General features: G+C 32.6%; 2 protein-coding genes and 1 long non-coding RNA gene across 6 annotated transcripts; 1 reads left to right on the top strand and 2 right to left on the bottom strand.

Moving 5' to 3' along the window:
- Positions 1-205: 205 nt before the first annotated feature.
- Positions 206-2,333, bottom strand: LOC130947325 (uncharacterized). Its single transcript, XR_009072626.1, has 2 exons — positions 1,180-2,333; positions 206-805 (listed from the first exon to the last, which is right to left on the bottom strand). It is a non-coding gene; the product is annotated as an uncharacterized LOC130947325 (long non-coding RNA).
- A 538-nt stretch (positions 2,334-2,871) lies between these two features.
- Positions 2,872-7,348, top strand: LOC130951490 (uncharacterized protein At4g15970-like). 2 transcript variants are annotated; one of them, XM_057880146.1, is made up of 4 exons: positions 2,872-3,591; positions 4,733-5,095; positions 5,949-6,430; positions 6,557-7,348. In XM_057880146.1, the coding sequence occupies exons 1-4, from the start codon at positions 3,409-3,411 to the stop codon at positions 6,609-6,611; spliced, it is 1,083 nt and encodes a 360-aa protein (XP_057736129.1). In that variant the 5' UTR covers positions 2,872-3,408; the 3' UTR covers positions 6,612-7,348. The 2 variants fall into 2 exon arrangements, with proteins under 2 accessions (XP_057736129.1, XP_057736128.1); XM_057880145.1 differs by having other exon boundaries at positions 5,949-6,587.
- Positions 7,349-12,142: 4,794 nt separating this feature from the next.
- On the bottom strand, positions 12,143-19,145 carry LOC130951844 (protein ACCUMULATION AND REPLICATION OF CHLOROPLASTS 3, chloroplastic). Of its 3 annotated transcripts, none has more exons than XM_057880587.1 (16): positions 18,590-19,137; positions 17,948-18,006; positions 17,422-17,486; positions 16,932-17,066; positions 16,659-16,707; positions 16,348-16,460; positions 16,196-16,267; positions 15,943-16,053; positions 15,502-15,683; positions 15,116-15,391; positions 14,933-15,003; positions 14,431-14,816; positions 13,436-13,540; positions 13,174-13,311; positions 12,692-12,858; positions 12,143-12,475 (listed from the first exon to the last, which is right to left on the bottom strand). In XM_057880587.1, exons 1-16 carry the CDS (start codon positions 18,907-18,909, stop codon positions 12,418-12,420), a joined length of 2,307 nt encoding a protein of 768 aa, XP_057736570.1. In that variant the 5' UTR covers positions 18,910-19,137; the 3' UTR covers positions 12,143-12,417. The 3 variants fall into 3 exon arrangements, 2 of the variants coding, with proteins under 2 accessions (XP_057736570.1, XP_057736569.1); XM_057880586.1 differs by having other exon boundaries at positions 15,116-15,394; positions 18,590-19,136; XR_009074122.1 differs by lacking the exon at positions 12,143-12,475 and having other exon boundaries at positions 12,759-12,858; positions 13,436-13,562; positions 15,116-15,394; positions 18,590-19,145.
- Between the last annotated feature and the right edge of the window lie 176 nt (positions 19,146-19,321).

The raw sequence follows: 19,321 nt of genomic DNA, 5'->3' as shown, positions 1-19,321 counted from the left end.
CCAAATCTTGGAGGTTGTTTATGCTGTTTTGATGTTGGGGGTGGAAAGATCTTTTTCTTGTTAAGCTGGTTATGCTTTTGAAAACCAACTGGGTGGTATCTTTTTTTTTCCTACAAGTACAGGATGGTATTTCTATAAGTTATGTTCCTTTACTTAGTATAGAGCGGTGTAGATATTATGCGTTGAAATACCAAATCAGAGAACAAGATGAACCACCATGAATGTTATTCAATGAGAATAATTGATTTTGACCGTGTGGCAAATGCATAACTCAACTGTTCAAAATGTTCTTACAAGTTCATAAAACTTCCATCTCCTGCTTTGATCTAAGAAACTCAAATGAGAATCACAAGCAACTGTAACCTAACCTATTCCTTATTCAAGTGAAGGAATGCCCTTTAAACATGCCTCATGCAAATTCCCCTCTAAATGTAATCATCAACTCAAACCAAGGCAGAAACAAAAATAAACAAACTAATACATCTTAGATAAGTGATTTTGCTGCAGCAATAACAGCTTCCTTTGTGATGTCAAACTCTTTGTATATTTTTCCTGCTGGAGCGCTAGCTCCGAATCGATCAATGCCTATTGCTTTCAATGATTCTCTCCCACCCAAATGTTTATCCATGCTCAATGCTAAACACTATCTGAAACAGCAGCAGGGAGAACACTCTCCTTGTATGCTTCTGATTGCTCATTGAAAAGTTCCCATGAAACGAACGAACCAACTCTAACAGCCTTACCTTCCTTTCTGAGATCATCTGCAAAAACCTAGAATTCCTTTCAAACCAAATATACCGAAGCACTGCAAAAACCGAAAATTATCATGAAATACATAAAGCCCCTATTTGGTTTATAAAATGAAACCAGATAAATAAAAAGCACCAACTTCTGGACTCCTAATAAAGTCAGCCTTTGAAGTAATATGGATCCCCATCAGACATATGTAAAGTCAATAATCAAAATCAACATCACAGATCAAAATCATGCATAAGTCATATCAATAAAATGTTTAAGCTCAAATGATTTACATTGTTGATTGTTCACATGTCAACACTAGTTAAAATGCTACATAGAGAGGTTCTTGATTTCATTCACTTAAATCTTTAACTATTCCTCCACTATCTCTAAATAAAATAAAATTAGTATAGAAATATTAAAAGGAGAGAAAACACTCACATGCATACACAAGCCGCATGTATGGATCCTCACACTCATCTGCTTTATCAAGCAAGTGGGAGTACTCCATCAACTAGTCCAAACACTTTGAAGTTCAATGAAGCAGCAAAAAAGAACAGAAAAAGAAGCAATTGAATGATGATTGAAGCTTCACAAACCTCGGCCATTTTCTGAAGCATAGTCATAGGTTCAAATTAACTATGATAGCATCTAATTAACTCTTTTTTCTGTCCATACAGGAAGATTAGGTGTTGTGTAGGGTGTTCTACAAGAACAGAGAAGTTGGTGGCAAACCTAATAGCATGGGAAGCTGCTATGATGACACAGGCTCTTCATCTCTTCTAGCATTAATGGATTCTTACATCAGCTTTAACCAACAACAACAACCTCAAACCCATCATCATGCTGATGAGTATGAGCAAGTGCCCTACTTCTCCGTTTTCTCTTACAACCAAACAAGCCCTATTTTAAACTAAAAATTCAGTTTTAAAATAACTTTTTAACCAAAAACACAGTACATTTGAACTCTGATATGTCATTGCTAGTTTTTGAAATCTGATATGTCATTACTCTAATTGGCATGTAAATTCCAATAAAAACTAAAACCTTAGAAACAACAAAACAACCCAAAGAGTCATCCAAAGTATTACACCAAATAACATGAAGAGAAAAAGAGTACATAGAAGTAATCGAAGAATAGCAGCACCCAAGATTCACCTTCAGACAAAGATTAAACAGAGCAAAACACCACACGCACATTCAACCAACCCAAAAGCAAAAATCCCTTTTCACAGAACAAGAAATAGGTCGGAATCCATGAACCACCAAAATCAATTCAGAAAGAAAGTAACCCATCAAAGCAAACAGAGAAAAGACCAATGAACTTGGCAACACAGAGCAAAGCAAGCTCAGCTTTCAGATCCTTGATCCACTGACCCAGAAGCAAGAAGGAAAACCGGTTGCCCGCACCTGTGACGGCGAGTCGGCGACAGCGAAACCAATTTAGAAAGAAAAGAGAGTTTCAGTCTGACAATTGAGAGAGAGACGTTCTTTGAAAGAGATGTAAGAAACCCAGGAACGATGAAGAACACTAGAATGGTTCTTCTGAATATTTTTTGTTCTTTAGATGAGTTTTTTTTTTTTTGTATGAATGAACATATGAAATTAGGGTAAATTAGATGTTATTTTAAATTTAAAGTTAGTTAAATTTAAAATTTTAATTAATTTAAATAGATAATTTTTGTCCAATCTAAAAAAAAGATATGTAAGCCTTTTTATAAAATTAAATAAAAATATATTTTTTATTTTTATTAAATTATAAGGTTATTTTGGTAAAAGGATTGATATGATATATATATATTTTTTAAAAAATAACTGCTGAGGGAGATAATATAATCCACTTGGCGTTTTGTTATTTGTCCACGTTTTTATTATATCGATACAAATGAATTTATCATCGTACCATAGCAAACACCTAAAAAAAATATCATTACCACTTCCATATCAAAAACAAAAAATGAAAAATAAACCCCTCCAGAAACCACCTTTTTTGGCGGAGGACCAAACCTCCTTTGAAACCGAACATTATTCAGATTGGGTATTACCGTATTACGTCATTGCGTCGGCCGTCATCTTCTTTTATCGCCCCCTGGATTGACTCATCAGCTAACACAACCGAGTAAGGATTAAAGGAGCAAGGACAAACATTACGTAAACAGGAAAAATATTCTATATTCTTATTATATTTTGGTGGTGAAATGAAAGCTCTCTAGTCTCCACAATCGAATTCAAAGCAGCACAAAGTTTAGATTAAGTCAATTTTTATTTAGAAGGGAGAAAATTCCACGTCGGCAGGCAGTTAAAAATGGTAACAAATTGAGAGCATCAAACCTCACCTCAGTTTCTCACACTACTCACGTCACATCACACAGCAGGAACGTGAGAGAGTATGCGTTCCGCGTTCGTAACAGATTTGCCTCGAATCTCGATTTTTCAACTTGCACACTTCTTTCGTCACTATTGTTACTATCTTTAGCTTAGCTTCTTCCATTTTCATTCGTTTTCATTTCCATGCACTCTTAGAACTCTAACTCCTCTCTCTCTCTCTCTCTCTCTCTCTCTCTCCACCGAACGCGATGATGACGTCAGCTACGACATCTTCATTCTCGCCGGAGACTGTTTCCAACGGCAACGACGCGCCTCTTCGCTGTCGGTGATTCCGCCGCCGAAATGTGGCCGGAGGCTAAAGTCCTCCACCTCCGGCGAGCACTCGCCGTTGCGCTCCTCTTCGCCACTGTTTCTCTCTCATGCTTGGTTCTCATCAGAGATGTCGAATCCTACCATTTCTTCTCCTCTTATCCTCTGTCTAGTTTTCCGAGCATTTTTCCGTCGGCGTCCACGGATCCCGTGGCGGTAAGTTCCTTTAAGTTTCCTGCTTCGTGTTCTCTCTTGTGTTACTCACGGTTTCTATGTTCTCTTGCATTTACAGCGTTTGTAATCTTTTATTGCGTTGTTTGCCTTATTTAAAGCAATGTGAACTTTAATTTCTACTGTGGACGTATTTGAAAATTGGAAGTGCGTAGTTTCGCTGTGCTGGCTCGTGTTTGTTGATATGCCTATGCGCATTGAGCTTCCTCAATTCGAACTGATTTAAATTCAATTTTATCTGTACTTGACTTGAGAATTTTCATCAAATATTCTGGACATTGTGTTTTTTAAATTGTATTTTACCTTGAAATATAGAATGAGACGGCGTTGATTTGCGAAAATTTATCCTGAGTAGCTTGTATTGTTTTCGACTAAATGTGTTATTAAAGAATCAGTACTTGTTATATTTGCAAGTTCTTTAGCAATCTGAGTGAGGAATTTTGAAAGCAGAAATAATGAAGTACAGCAGCAATCGGATAAATAATTTTGTTCGATTGGATATTTGCGAAAGTATTAGGGAAAAAATGTTTTAGGAATGTTCAATGTTGGAGAATTAGATACTGTACTTGTATAGAAATATCTGTATGTTGAAAGCGGAAAAAAAAAAAAGGAAAAGAAAATAAACGAAAGAAAGAAGCTTTGCATGTTGAATAGCAGGATGTTTAGTAGTCTAAGGAAGTAAATTGATATTCTGGTTCACCAAGTTTGCCTTGAGCTGGTAAGTTCTGCACGTATTCCTCATGCAATGTTTATATTATTTATACTGGAAAATTGAAGAAAAATTGTCGCCATTAACATAATCTAGAAACATTATATGTTGATTGGTGGTTTAATGATATTAAATTCTAGTTGCCTTTAATTTGTTGATTCGTTGATAATGGTGAATTTTCGGTGGGTGTAGCAAAAATGTGGATACATTGCTCTCTGCTAGCAGTGTCGGTGTTTTTACGTTTTTTTATACCTTTGTATTGCGATCAAAGAGAGTCCTACCATGAAAATGTTAAACTGAATCTCCTATTGGAGTACTAATTTAGTTTCATTAGTACTTATGGTTGTTTATTTATGCCAACTTTTCCATGGAACGGTAACCGTGTTCTTCATTAATTTTGAATTGATTCTTCTGCAGACAAAGAATGAATATCCACTTGGAAAGATCCTCAATGATGCGGCAATGAAGGACAAAACGGTTATCTTGACCACGTTAAATGAAGCATGGGCAGCTCCAAATTCACTCGTTGATCTTTTCCTTGAGAGCTTTAAAATAGGAGACCGTACCCGTAGGCTTTTAAACCATTTGGTTATCATTGCATTGGATCAAAAGGCGTTTGCACGCTGTCAAGCTATACACTCCCATTGCTTTTCTCTTGATACCGAAGCTGACTTTCATGAAGAAGCATTCTTTATGACTCCTAAATACCTGAAGATGATGTGGAGAAGGATCGATTTTCTCCGCTCTGTTCTTGAAATGGGGTACAATTTTGTGTTCACGGTAAGTTTTATATCCTATCACTAACATCTTCACGCTCAAGATTGCTTGGCTTAAATCCTAACAGACGTAAAAATTTTCCCGGAGTTGTGATGCTCATCAATTTTGCAGTTGGTTTTCTTCAAAAGACAACAACTAATGCTCAATGGGGAGGTTTCTTTGTTACATGAATGATGTAATCTGGAATGGTTATTTATTAGTTGAATTTGGAACCCTTTTATGAGTTAGGTTGGCATTTTTTCAAGTAAATAATATATTGATTGCAGAAATACAAATGCATATTGGTGTATTGATCTTTTAGGCTAGGTACAAGTATGCTGCAATTTTCTCTATTTGGTTTGATAGGGAATTATAACATTTTAAAATGGTGGTTATGCACAAACTAGGAGTTCATTTTTTCCATGTAAATCATCTTGCAGCAGTACTCTTCCTCAGTTACTAATGATATGAAGAATTTTAGAATGGCAATTTCCCTTTTCCCACCTTCTAATTTTTTTGCAGCTCCAGACATCACAGTTAAAGATGCAACAAATATTTATGTTTTCTGAAACTATATACCTGCATCTAACTTTATTGAATCAATAATATTATTAGATGTAACAATAATATTATACTTTATCAAAAGTCCTTTGAGTTTACCAAATTAGAACCCAACTGATAGAAGAAAGTATATCAGTACATAGTTTTCTGCAACAAAGTGCATTCATGGTTTTTAGTATGTTATATCTTCCTGCCTTCTAATTTTTTCTCAATTCATGACATGACAGAAAAGATCCAGTATGTATTTGATGTTTTCTAAACCTATGTATATACATTTCTAAGGTGTCTAAATTAGATGCTTGTGTTCCTCTTACAGGACGTTGATGTCATGTGGTTTAGAGACCCTTTCCCAAGGTTTCACCTTGATGCAGACTTCCAGGTAGCGTGTGATCATTTCACAGGTACCTTCGATGATGTACAGAACAGACCCAATGGAGGGTTCAACTTTGTAAGGTCCAATAATAGGTCAATAGAGTTTTACAAATTCTGGTACTCGTCACGGACAACCTATCCTGGATACCATGACCAAGATGTCCTCAATTTCATCAAAGTTCACCCATTCATTTCTGATATCGGACTAAAGATGAAATTCTTAGATACAACTAATTTTGGTGGCCTTTGTGAACCAAGTAGGGATCTAAATCAAGTTTGTACAATGCACGCAAATTGTTGCATTGGTATGGAAAACAAGCTTTACGATCTCAGAATTATGCTTCAGGATTGGAAACATTATTTGTCTTTGCCTCCAAGTTTGAAGAGATTGTCGGTTGTTTCCTGGAGGGCTCCTCAGAAATGCAGGTTGGCCGTATACTCAAGCCTTTCTATTCATAACCTTACCTTGTTTTCAGCTTACTATTCTGGAACTAGTCTTTGTCTCTTTTCCTTTCTTTAATGTGCTCTTACTGGTGTAAAATTTCTTCTCAGCATTGAAGCTATCTTCAAACTCAATGGTACACCAGAGAAGAATGTTCAAGGTTGAAGTGCATCAGTTCGATTGCATGCGTTACATTTCTCACGTGTACAGGTGGAAGTTCAGAGTTCTCAAGGATTAAAGGTTAGATATAGGTATGAGTAGGAAAAATCAGTTTTGCTAGAACTCTTTAAGTGAAGTATCACTCCAACTAAAAGCATATAGGCAATATGAAAGTTGCAACATGCTGTTCAATTCATTGATTGGACGTGTTTCCAGGTGGGAAATTTCTGTGCTTAACGCAATCTTGTGCACGTGTTTAACTAGTTTCCCCTATCTCCGAGAAACCCAAGCGACCTCTAATTCTCAAACTACTTTCTTCTTTTTAAATCAAGTGTCTTTTTTACTTTTGGAAAAATCACACTTATTTTGAGAAATTGGAAATGAGAAAGTCTAGTCTAGGGGGCCATATTAGAGTTGGAGAAGATGATGTCGGTTACAGATTCCCGTGTTTTCCCCCTTCCCTCCGTTTTCTTCTCCCATCTGCCTTGAACCTTTTCCCCTGCTTCCGTTCCTTTGCTTTGTAACTCTAGTTACTACTTACTAATCTTGCTGTTAATGATCCAGTCAATCGTTTAGGCCAAATTGAATTGGCCTTTAAACCCTGGCGCTCCTGGAGGGATAATATTTATCAGGAAACCAACTAAAAATGTGTTTCGAAGAAAAGATATCGGGACTGACTGACTAGGTTTTTGTTAGACAGGGTTGGAAAGGAGGTTGAGATCGAGACATATTGGGATACAGATATTGAGAGACAGTTTTTTTTATTGTTTGTGGTAAAATGTACAGATTTGAGTTATGTTTTATTATCATATTTATTTTAAGATAAATATAAAAATTAAAATGTAGATTTAGAATTTAAAAAATTAAATAAAAATATTTTTAAAAAAATTATTTAAAAATAAAATTTTAATTTTAATTTTGATCACCAAATATAATATTCAGTCTCAATTCTTTAATCTTAATTTTAGTCTCAAGGAAACATGTACATCTTTAAGGCTGTTTAGAAATTAAACTTTCTTTTAGCTCTCGTTTACATTATTTAGGATCTATTTATTTATTTTGATAAAGGTTCTAATTTTTGTTAGAATTTTGGTGATAAGTGTCTTTAGAAAAAAATATAAAGGTTCTGTTTTTATATATCTAATTTGAAACTTCAAACTTTTATTTTTTCTACAAAAATTTTATATATTAATCTTCTTAACAATTGCACCAAGAGCAACATGCAGGTTTTCACAAAGGTGTTTTAACGATAAAACTTTTCATTAGAAAAAGATAGGAGTTAGTGCATTAGCTATCATAAAGAGCTTAATACTTTTGTTTTGTCAATAAAAAAAAATGTTAACATAGACATAAAAAGATGTTCATTATATTATCTGCATTCGTTAGTAAACTTTTGTTTTGTAGCTATTTTAAAAAATGTTAAATACTATGATTCCAGTGCTTTTGTTAAACTATTTGCTACTTTAATAACCTTATTCAGGTTATTTGGAATGACCAAAAAAAAAAGAGATAAATTTGAATTTAATTTCGATCCTTAATTAAATTCAATTGTGGTATATTAGTATATTTGATTTAAGTTCTTTTGTTCGAAATAAACCAATAAGTATAAAATTAAATTTAATCACACTCTTCTAAGAATTATGTATAAAAGTTAATTGAATTCCTTATGTATAACTATATATGTTTTCTTCATTGAAGCAACAAAGTTCAAAACTAGACTCAGATATCAAAATTATTATTAGTAATTTTTTTATTTTTTTAATAAATACATAACATATACATTAAAAATGTAAATTTTGTAGTTTTTATATATAATTTTTCTTAATTAATAACATGTGTTAGTTAAACCCTAAAATTAAATCCACTAAAACCTCAAGATTTGGAGTTTTTAAGGTTTATTAATATGTTTTTAGTCCTGAATGATTTAATTGTTTTATCCATGTTAAAATTACATAAAAAGAATTTAGTAGGGGGGGGTGTGGGGTTTTCTTTTTTGTTAAATTTTGAAAAAAGAATAAGAGGGATAATTTTGAAAATTTGTATAATTTTTAAAGGTTTGGATAAAATTTTCAATTGAAATTCTTCTTTTACAGCTACAAAATTATTTTTATTTTTTTGGATAAATGATGGATACAAAGTTATTTTTATTTTTTTATTTTTTGAGATCATTTTATCAATATTCTAAATATTTATAGATAAAAATGATAGTATATTCTTTGAAATGCCTTTCGAATTGTATTTTCCCATAATTAGAAGTGAGAATCCTATTAAGGTTTGCATTGTCAATTCGTCATGGTCTTTTGGTACAATAAATCCCGTAGTAGTAGTTAATATGCGGGACTTTCAATTAGGTTTTGGCATTTATGATTCAAATGTCAGACAACTTTATTATTGCATTAAAGGTAAACTAGATTCATCTTAATTTTCGTTCGAGAAAAGTATTGTTTTTGTCTCTAACATTTGAGATAAGTTTTAAAGTTATCTCTAATGTTTGAATCATCTTATTTAAGTTCTTAAAGTTTAAAATTGACTTAATATTGTTCTACCATTAAAAATCTGTTAACAGAATTGACGGTAAGACAAAATTGAGACGATTTTAAAACGTTAGGGACTTAAATAAGACGAAAACATTGAGACGAAAATGATACATAAAAATAAATTTTAATTTTATCCTTCACTGATATCAATCTTTTATGGTACATAGTTATTCAATTATTTTTAATCACATTTTAGTAAGTTACACTTAATCACATTATTTTGATTCTAAATAAATTTATTTTTTTATAATTTTACTCTTAAATATTTTTACTCATCATGAAATGTTTGTAAAATGACTAGAATCATATTACTTTATTGTATATTTATCATTTTTTTCTTACAAGTTTATGTACTAGTCATTTTACAAATATTTTATGATGAGTAAAAATTTTTAAGAATAAAATTATAAAAAAATAAATTTATTTAAAATAAAATTAATGTGATTAAGTGTAATTTACTTATATGTGATTAAAAAATAATTGAATAACTATGTGCAGTAAAAAAATGATATTATTGAAGAATAAAATTTAAATTTATTTCTATGTATCGTTTTTGTCCCCAACGTATTCGTCCTATTTAAGTCCCTAACGTTTCAAAATCATCTCAATTTTATCTCACCGTCAATTCCGTTAACAGATTCCTAATGGTAGGACAACATTGAGTAAATTTTAAAACTTTAGAAATTTAAATAGGACGATTCAAATATTAGAGATAACTTTAAAACTTACTCCAAATGTTGGAGACAATAACGACACTTTACTCTTTTCGTTTTATACGCAACAATACATTACATCTCTTACTACTCTATCACCAATTGAGTTCTAGACTTCTAGGAATATAATAAAATAATAGTAAACTTATGCATATGCAAGAAATATGAGAATTCAACTACATTTAATTAGATTTATTTAATTTTACGTTAAATAGTATTTTTGGGTCTATATTTGATTTCTTTTCGTTTTACTTCTGAAAATTTTAAATTTGTTGTCACTAAAATGTTCAAAGTTTGTTGTTTAGATCTCCAATTCTCCACAATTCAATTTACTGTTTTCACTTTCATAAAAACCAAAATAGAAAGAACAATTCTTATAAATTCTTAAAAAGTCAAAAAGTTAATGCGTATAGGTAGTTCTAATGTACTTCAATAAGGAGTGCAATATTTCAAAAAATTAACTATTGAAAAAAACAATTTATTATTAAAAATCAAACGTGCAATATTTCAAAAATTTATACAAATTATTAAAAATAAAAAAATAAAACACTCTAAATTCTAAAGCTGATTATCTAAACTATGAATCTAAAATATAATAAATAAATAACTAAAATTTGTTTAATTAACAAAAAATATCACACTATTTAGTAAAATATATTTAAAGATGAACTAAAACATATATAATCTTCTAACCTTTAATTTTATACTATTGATTAACGCACATGATTTTATTATTTCATATACTTCGTTCATAAAACTTCCATCATAAATTTCGAAACTCGCCATTATGAGTTTTCAATTCAACATGATGCAAAATAACCATATATCTTGCATACTCCAAAAACATTTTTAACGCGTATATTGTAAAACAATTACAACCATTTCATTATACGAAAATGCTACTTGTACACTAAAATCAACCGCCAATATATTTGTATATAAATACATGTATAATTTAATTTATTTTCAATATATATTTGTATTCCAACGTACATTTTATATTGGTAATTAATTTTGGTATACATGTAACATTACTCTTCATTTTATTATAAGGATTAAAAGTAATTCATCAAAAATTAAAAAGAATGGTTATAATTACTCTTGAACTACACGATAAACATTGACAACACTATAACATAAATCTTTCTCGCAGAGCAGCTGTGGATAAGGGCCGCATAAGAAAATCAATCAAGGAACTGATGGCCAATACGAGTATGAAATCAGACATATCTGGCTATATTATAATGAATATAATTACGAGATTAAAAGTATTACACGACTAACATTTTTTATATACTAATACGGATAAATTCTCTATTTTTTTTCTCTAAAAGTGTTAACTCCTAATGTTTCTCCTAAGAAATTATTCACCTTCGTGCAAGATACTATTAAATTAACTAATTAGTGCTAAATTCACTAAAGATAATGGAAATATAGGTTTTAAAGTTTTTCGTGGATCGAATATTATTAAAACTTAACCATTTTACTTCAGCAAAATTCTTGAAAAATCTTCTATTTTTAATACTTTAGCAATCCACTTAAAGATGAATAAAATGTTTTTTTCAAACTTTTGGAGACTCATTTGGAAAATATTTAAATTCTTTCAAATTATAAGAAATCACGTATTATTTAGAAATATATACTCCTAGTATTAATTAATTGTTCACTTTAATAATTTGACACAATGCAAAACCAATGTACTGTTTAAATACATTAATTTTTTGATGTAACATCATTAAAATAGATAATTAGTTGATGGTGGAAATTTATAAAGAGATGATTTTTTGTGAAGTTGATAATTAAAAATAGTTAAACAATTTCGTCAAATATATTAAATCAACTAACAATGTTCAAATATCTTCGCATAAAAATAACTATATGTAAATGTTCATAGATATCAAATGAAATAAAGTCATAATTAACTTTTATAAATGCTAGATTAACTTTGGTCCATGTCACCAAGATTTTTCTAAATTTTATGTAGTTGTCGAAAACCTAACGCAATCTAATTCATTACTCGAACATGGATTCCGAAGCCCGGCATCTGTCAAAGCATAAAAAGCCAGATGTACACCTCCATGCACGAATTGCAGGAAATCACACACATACACACACACATAACACATTTAAAATAAAGAATAAGAAAAATAAATTCTAAAAAGCAAACTGCCTTTAGCAATAATAATAACCAGTGCTCCAGTCCTTTTAAAATTTAATGTAAAATAATAATAAATAAATTAAGCTGATAAATATTTTATTTTTTAACCAAAAATTTGGAATTCAAATATTAAGAATAAAAATTTTTTTTTATGGATATATGAAAAAATTGTTAAAACAAAAAATAAAACAGTGCACCAAATTTCTCCTGATCATCCCCTTCCCCTTTACATATAGTAGCATAAAGAGAAAAGAAAACATATAACATTGCCAACAACTAACACCTACTATACAACATAGGTTAAGTAAAATAAAACAAGAACAAAACCTAAAAGCAAGACCGAGAGACAAGATTACGAGAGTCACAGTAAACAGAATTTAGGGTACCATATTTATGCCGCTTGGTCATCTGTATAACTGTTTGATGTCTAAAAGAACACCTTGTTCCCAAATCTCAGCATACCTGTCCAAAATACAGTTGAACACAACATATGTTTCAATTAAAAACACAAGACTCAGATTCTTGTTTTTCACGCCAAGGGGTGTTGTATTGAGTATAAATTGTTAAACCTTGACATTTTTTTTTTTTGAGGAAAGATGATCAACATGCCGATAAGTGATAATCAAGAAGGAATATACAAATACAAGCAACAAAACCAGTAAGACTAAATACTTATACCTAGTTCCGTTAGCATTGATGCAAAGAAACTGGCCATGACGCCAGCCATCTTTGAAATTCCCAAAGAAGGCATCACCAGACTTGCTGTAGAACCTCCCCTCACCATTGGCCTTTCCCTTCCAAAAGTTTGCAAACCACCGATCACCAGTGTGAAAATAAAACCAACCCTGGATAATAAATAAACAACAATTACCATCCAGCACAACTTCATCGAAACACCATCAAAGATTGGTCTGTAATCAAGTACTATGATTCCCCCATACACTTTATAGCAGTTGAAATCAAGATAAATTGCCATACAAGATCGACATGATAGATTGCTACTGGTTCTAGCAATGATAAGTTGGATCAAATCATTTTCTATATTACGCTGTAACTATTGCTAAAACTCACACAATCTCTTATCTAACATGCTAATCACTTTCGTCATCTTTAGCTTCAACAAATCATCATTGGAAAGTATACATCAAAATCTAACGAACCTTGCCGTGCATGACATCATCCCTCCATGTTCCTTGAAACATGTCTCCGTTTTTGAAATAGAAGGTACCTGGCCCTGATCTCTTACCATGGCGCCATGAACCATCATATATACTTCCATCTCCAAGAATAAGACGCCCCTGAATGTAAATTTTAATATAGTTGTTCTCCCAGCATGCAGTGAGGGGAAAAAAAAAAAAAACAGAAAACTTAAAATTCCAGAGTCTAGCTAGACAAATGATTTGGAAGAAACTCAGAAATCACCTTTCCTTCAGGAAGACCTCCTTGGCATCGTCCCTTGTATCTTCCTCCCCTGTATTGCATTTCCACAACAGGATTCCACTTTTTTGACAAGTCCCGTTCTGCCTCCTGTGTATAAAATATAGTCACCCTAAATTCCTTATTATTTGAGATTAGAATAAATTGAGAAAGCATGTAAGAGAATAATGAAAATCTTAAATAATTAGATGGCTAAAAGTTAAAACCCAATAGAATTATACTTTCAAAAGGAGAATTTAGCCTTTGTTCTGGAATTTGGTATTCTATGGGGTTTGAAGTTGCCTTGCACTAAATCAATTCCATAGGTAGCAAGGTCTTGGGGTTTACTTCTTTTCCAAAGTTATATTGAAGTGCAAAGTACGGAATGCTCTTCTATGTCAAACAATAACTAGGAGCTTGAACTGAAGGATCTAGATCCTACACATTATAGATAATACAAGGAAAATTTGAACTTCCTTTTTAATCTAAAGCCAAATTCAGGTGATACCCATGTGAAATTAATATTCAAGTAAAATTAGAAATACTGTCAAATGAAGCTTTAATATTTCTGCAAGTAGTGAGCAAATCTCCACTCAAGCCTAATTTTAAATAGTAGAAGGAGAATAAGGCATGTTAAATTTTGAGCTAATTCCCAAACAACATTTTTTGCAACAAAAATTTACTAGAAGGACCACTGTAATGAAGAAGGATAAAATAGGCTCCTCAAACAAATCGGCAAATCAAAATAAACCTGAACAATGATAATCATATAAAGGAACCCTCCAAGAAAGTACACAATGCCATCAGAGGGTAGAGAATGACAATTGCATGATGAATGTCAAATTTTATAGAGAAATATCTCTTGTTAAATTGTCAACTACAGAATTTATACCTTGACTCATGAAATATTGACTAATGACAGAACATTCATCAAATTTATTTTCAGGAATACATAAATGAATGAGTCATCAACAAATTTCACAGCCATTAATCATCATTACCAGCATAGAAGCAGCTCGATCAGATAGTACTCCATGCTTCTTTGGTTTATTAGCATCTTTTCCCTTCAAAAGTGAAGATGCCAATCCCTTTACTGCTTCCAAACTTGCATCAGTCACTACATTCCAAGAAGGGATGCCCTCATTTATTGTTGATACATTTACTTCATTGACAGATTCCGGTTCCTTCTGTTCTGTCATGAATGAGACTTTTAAACAATCTTTCAAATCTTCTGAAGGCCTCACACCTACAGGAAGGTGGAATATGCTTAGATTATCTATCATATGTGTTGCATCAGCTACCCGTTCTTGGGCCCACTCCCTTGCCACTTCATATCCAGGACCCAGATTCCAGTTTTCAAGTTGCTCCCTTTGAAAAGCATAGTCATCTAATACAACTCAATTTGAAATTAAACAAAAGAACAACAGAAAAAGAAATTATTCAACAATGGTTCAACAGCAATGACACAAGGTAGTCAAAATTTCAGTGTCTCAAAATTACCACCTTCAATAATAGAGTCATAAGGGACAGAATTCTGGGCTATAGAGTCGAACATATCTTCTTTTTCAGAAAACCTAATACCGTTCAGAAGCCAACATCGAGAAGGTGAAAAGCAAAATTAATTTGTTTAAAAAATTAGAAACAATTTTCCTTTTCATTTGGGGGAGCCTAAGATAGAGAGAAAACCTTGAAGTAGCCAACTTGGAGCTGCTGCTGCTCACTCTTGGCTCCAACTGTTCATTGTGATTATTAAAACTGCCATCTACAAAATGTGCAGCATTCTTATTTGGCTCCTCATCCCTTTCATAAGACTCCATCACTTTCTGAGGAGTTACTGCACACTCTTTTCCTGTGTGAACTTGTTGCTGATTATGCGTCCCCCAAAAGCTAAAAAGACGAGGAAAATGCAGGGCCAGTCTGGATAGTATACCAACACTCTGGACAGATTGTTTCACGTTTGAACTGCTATTTACAATTACAAAACAGGAAACTCAACATGTTGATGAAATGAGAAACAATAAAAACACTGAAAAAAGGATTTCACCATCAAGCATCCATGTCAAGTTACTCACCCAAGTGCAAGGACAGTTGTTATCCATAAGTTGGGCTCAACATTTGGCTCATAGATTGTGGATACTAATATGTCCCCCGTATATGCTGTAGTTTGACGGAATGTACGCAGAAAGGCTGCTATATCGCTATGATTAATGGGTACTGAACTAGCAAGAATGCAGATAACAATACTAGTTGGATCCTGAACAAAATAGTGATTGTATTAAGTTAAGATGGTAGACAAGAACAAATCAGAATAATACTAGAACTGTGAACTCCTAAGTTTAAAATAAATATTTAAAGGAAACCGTGCTATGCTGAACAGATGACAGGAAAATCATTCTGGAAAAGAAACAGCAGTGTTTAATGAAAGAACCAATGCAAGTTAAATACTTTTAAATTGTTATTAACTATGAAAACATTGTACCTATTATGGATGACTATGAAAAAATTGGAGATACCTTTAAACGAACACCAAGGAAAGGACACTCTAATGTAGACTGCAATATTGAGGTTTTGATGTTATATGCAGCTCCAAATCCGATCCCTGCTTCTTTATAGTTTGCCAATATCTGTAAATAGTAGCATTTGTTATACAAAGGAATGGGGAGAAAATATTTGGAAACACAAAATATAGATAAAAACAAGGGTGTCAAGTAACTTTGATGGGGACAAAAGGTCAAACATTACCAGAGAAAAATGTTAGAAACTTACTTTATTAACTTCTGAAGTGCTGGCTTCAGTCACACCATCCTGCAATCTATCTACAAGTTTTCTATGCGTCTCCTGCAAAGCTATTCACGTGTTATCTTATAGTTATTTTGTATAACCAAACAACCCAAAATATACTAAAAAAAAAAACTTACAGATTTTAATACATATATGGCCTTAATAGCCAACAAAACTGCATTATTTGCAGTCTTCATGGCCTCATCTAGAGTCAACAAGTCTTTTTGAAGCAGTGCATCAATATCAATTTCTGTGGGAAAAATCAACAAAAATGAGCACCTGCTCAGGATTATCATGTGAAAATATCATACACCAGTAGCATGAACAGTTGCTGCATATTTCTTTTAATGGTAAAAGTATTTCCAGAAATTTTTATAATAAAATCTTTATGCATTAGTCTTTCTTTTGTCATAGTTTTATTCTTCCAATTTGATCAATGGAGCCTCACCTATAATTAAATTCGCGCTCCCCTTAAGCTTCCCCATCAAATCCTTCACCTGAGAGTTTGACTCAAATAAATCACATCAAGAATTCTATTGCAATCATAGAACAAAAACTATATGACGTCTAATAACATTCACTGGCATTATCATAATTTATCAGTTATAGAGCCAATGGAAATTTTATCACATTGTAGGTGAAAATGAAAAAATGTTTGAAAGGGACAATATGATTGGGGACCTATATATTTATTCAAAGGCAGTCAAAGCACATAAGGTACCTCATCCTGTCGTCTTAACCCTTCAAAGCTAAAAGGCCTCAAAACTATAGCAACTGCTAACCCATTTCTGGACCTCACAGTTTCAAAAATATCAACTGCAACAGAAAGGTCCAATCCATATCCTGCACTAGCCACCTAAGAAAGCACAATGAGAAGAGAGGGGGGGGGGGGGGCGGTTTAACATTAGATTACACAAAATTCATGATGGAATAATGTCTTATGATCCCATAAATTATGCAACTGTGCTAGGAGTGCAACCACAAGCAATGTAAATCAGCTTTATCGTGTAAATTGCAGTAAACAGTTACATAAAATTTCCTTTTACTAAGATAAACATATTTATTATAAAGTGACATATAACGAATTCAAGCGTCTCAGTTGACTTATGTGCACTTCACATAATCTGAATGGGACAAACTAGTTCACTCAAATATTTTGGTAACTTTGTTGAAGCAAGGTACAAGAGTTTTAAGGAAAGGAATGTACAAACAAGGACAACAGTCTTTGAGCATGTCTTCATAAATACTGGAGCTTTGACAACTGTTGGAGAAAATTCTGCAAAAGTAACCAAAACAAATGTAGTTCAGTGGCTTTTAACAGTGGAGAAAACACTGAGGTATGTATGAATATCTGAACTGTAATTCATTCATGTCATCCCTCCCCTTCAATTTTTTTTTCTTTTAACTAAACATTATTTAATTGTATGGTCTGTCTTCTAATTTGAAGTTTAGGCTTCAACTTTGATAGTAAATGAATAATATGAGAAGGAAAAAATCAAGAAGGATGTTACTGTAATGGACATTTTATTTCCAGAAACACCAAAAATGAAAGAATTCCCAATATAATTTTTCTATATTAAACTAAAAAACTAAGAAGTATTGGATAAAAAAAGTACCGCAGTAAAATTAAGTCAAAAGAAAACCTTCTTCCATTCATCTACTTTCTTTATTAAACTAGACAAATAAGAACTAGTTGATCCAAAAAGTATCACAGTAAAATTAAGTCAACAGAACAACCTTCTTCCCTTGATCTACGCTGTAATTGAGCCTCGTGTGATTCTTTCATTATGATATTCCTGCAAAACATTTAGAACTTAAGGCAATTCAAAATGGAATTAAAAATCAATTCCAGAAGAAATTATTTTATTATTCCAAATGTAGGAGATAATTTAATAATGTAAAACTAGCTATAATCTCTAGCACACTCTGAAGTGATGTTCTAGTTAAAATCTAGCACAGGGAAAGTAGGAAACCATTAACAGCGTTTGTCCATACTTTTCTTTTAGATCAGATCTTAACTGCTGAGAGTATTACTCTTAAGAATAAAGGATTGCTCGTGTTTATGCTAATGAAGAGAAAATAACCATACGAAGAACAGTTATCTCTTTCAATTCTGGCAAAAGCATACGAGCGAAACTATCAGATAACTTTTAACTGTGAATTGCTGTCGTTGTATGCTAGAAAGTCATTACGACCTTAGACGAAAGTAATAACTAAAAAAAACACAATGATTTTGCTAATTTTTCCAGTTATGAGAATCTATTAAAACAACACGTATTCTCGTAAACCAAAACAGTATTCAAATTTCGAATTCACCGTAATCGTCACAAGAGAAAATTACGAAAGAATAAAATCTCTGAGCGGAGACTAGAAGATTACCAAAACCGCAGCGACGACAACTGAAACTGCGATCTCAAGCAGAAATCGATAACCGCGTCCTTCCGACTGCCAATGCCGATGACTTCGATGAACTCAGGTTTAGCTTCTCCGCTCTCGGTTCCGCCATAACCGTTCGACGACGAAGCATTCTCCAAGCACAACCTGATGCGAACAAACGGTTTCGAATTTCGATTCCAGCGAAGGCCATAGTCGCGGCGACGAAGAAGAAAAGAGCACCGGCAACAAACTTGTTTCGAAGAGAAAGGGAAAATCGAAGGATTGGTAACTGCTCTGAACGTCGGGAATGCAGAAAGCTCCATTTATTTATACTAAGGGATTAGGCGAAGGGTCGAGTACAGTATTGTAGAGAAGATAGGGCTTCCGTCCATTTAGTCCGTAAAGCTGAGCTGAGCTAATAAGCTAAGCTATTCTATGTTTCTTCTGTGCTGTACTGTACTTTGTGGACATGTAGAAATGCGCCTCATTTCTTTGTTGAGCTGAGCGCTTCAAATCATACCAAAGCGAAAATCACGCGAGGAGTATTGGTGGCGAAAGGAGGGCCACTGAAGTCTGTATGTTTTCCTTAATTTTTTTCTCAAATTAAATTTTGGCCTTTTCTTCCTATAGTTGAGTTTTATTTTGATTAAGGTAAATTAAAATTACAAAATTATCTACCTCTTAAAAAAGAAAGAAATAAAAAATTATATAATTTGAATCGTGACAAATTATATA

The sequence above is a fragment of the Arachis stenosperma genome, chromosome 9 (assembly GCF_014773155.1).
Source record: "Arachis stenosperma cultivar V10309 chromosome 9, arast.V10309.gnm1.PFL2, whole genome shotgun sequence".
In the NCBI taxonomy this organism is placed as follows: Eukaryota; Viridiplantae; Streptophyta; class Magnoliopsida; order Fabales; family Fabaceae; genus Arachis; species Arachis stenosperma.
Note: the sequence above shows the minus strand (reverse complement) of the source record. Positions and strands in the feature narration are given on the sequence as shown.

What these genes read in the sequence shown, in the direction of transcription:
- LOC130951490 (XM_057880145.1), top strand. Translation starts at nt 3,409, where the DNA reads ATGTGGCCGGAGGCTAAAGTCCTCCACCTCCGGCGAGCACTCGCCGTT. An exon ending in CGTCCACGGATCCCGTGGCG is followed by an intron (nt 3,592 to 4,732) that starts GTAAGTTCCTTT and finishes ATTCTTCTGCAG; the next exon opens with ACAAAGAATGAATATCCACT. An exon ending in GGTACAATTTTGTGTTCACG is followed by an intron (nt 5,096 to 5,948) that starts GTAAGTTTTATA and finishes TTCCTCTTACAG; the next exon opens with GACGTTGATGTCATGTGGTT.
- LOC130951844 (XM_057880586.1), bottom strand. Translation starts at nt 18,909, where the DNA reads ATGGAGCTTTCTGCATTCCCGACGTTCAGAGCAGTTACCAATCCTTCG. An exon ending in CCATATATGTATTAAAATCT is followed by an intron (nt 16,268 to 16,347) that starts GTAAGTTTTTTT and finishes ATAGCTTTGCAG; the next exon opens with GAGACGCATAGAAAACTTGT. An exon ending in TCCTTGGTGTTCGTTTAAAG is followed by an intron (nt 15,684 to 15,942) that starts GTATCTCCAATT and finishes TATTTTGTTCAG; the next exon opens with GATCCAACTAGTATTGTTAT.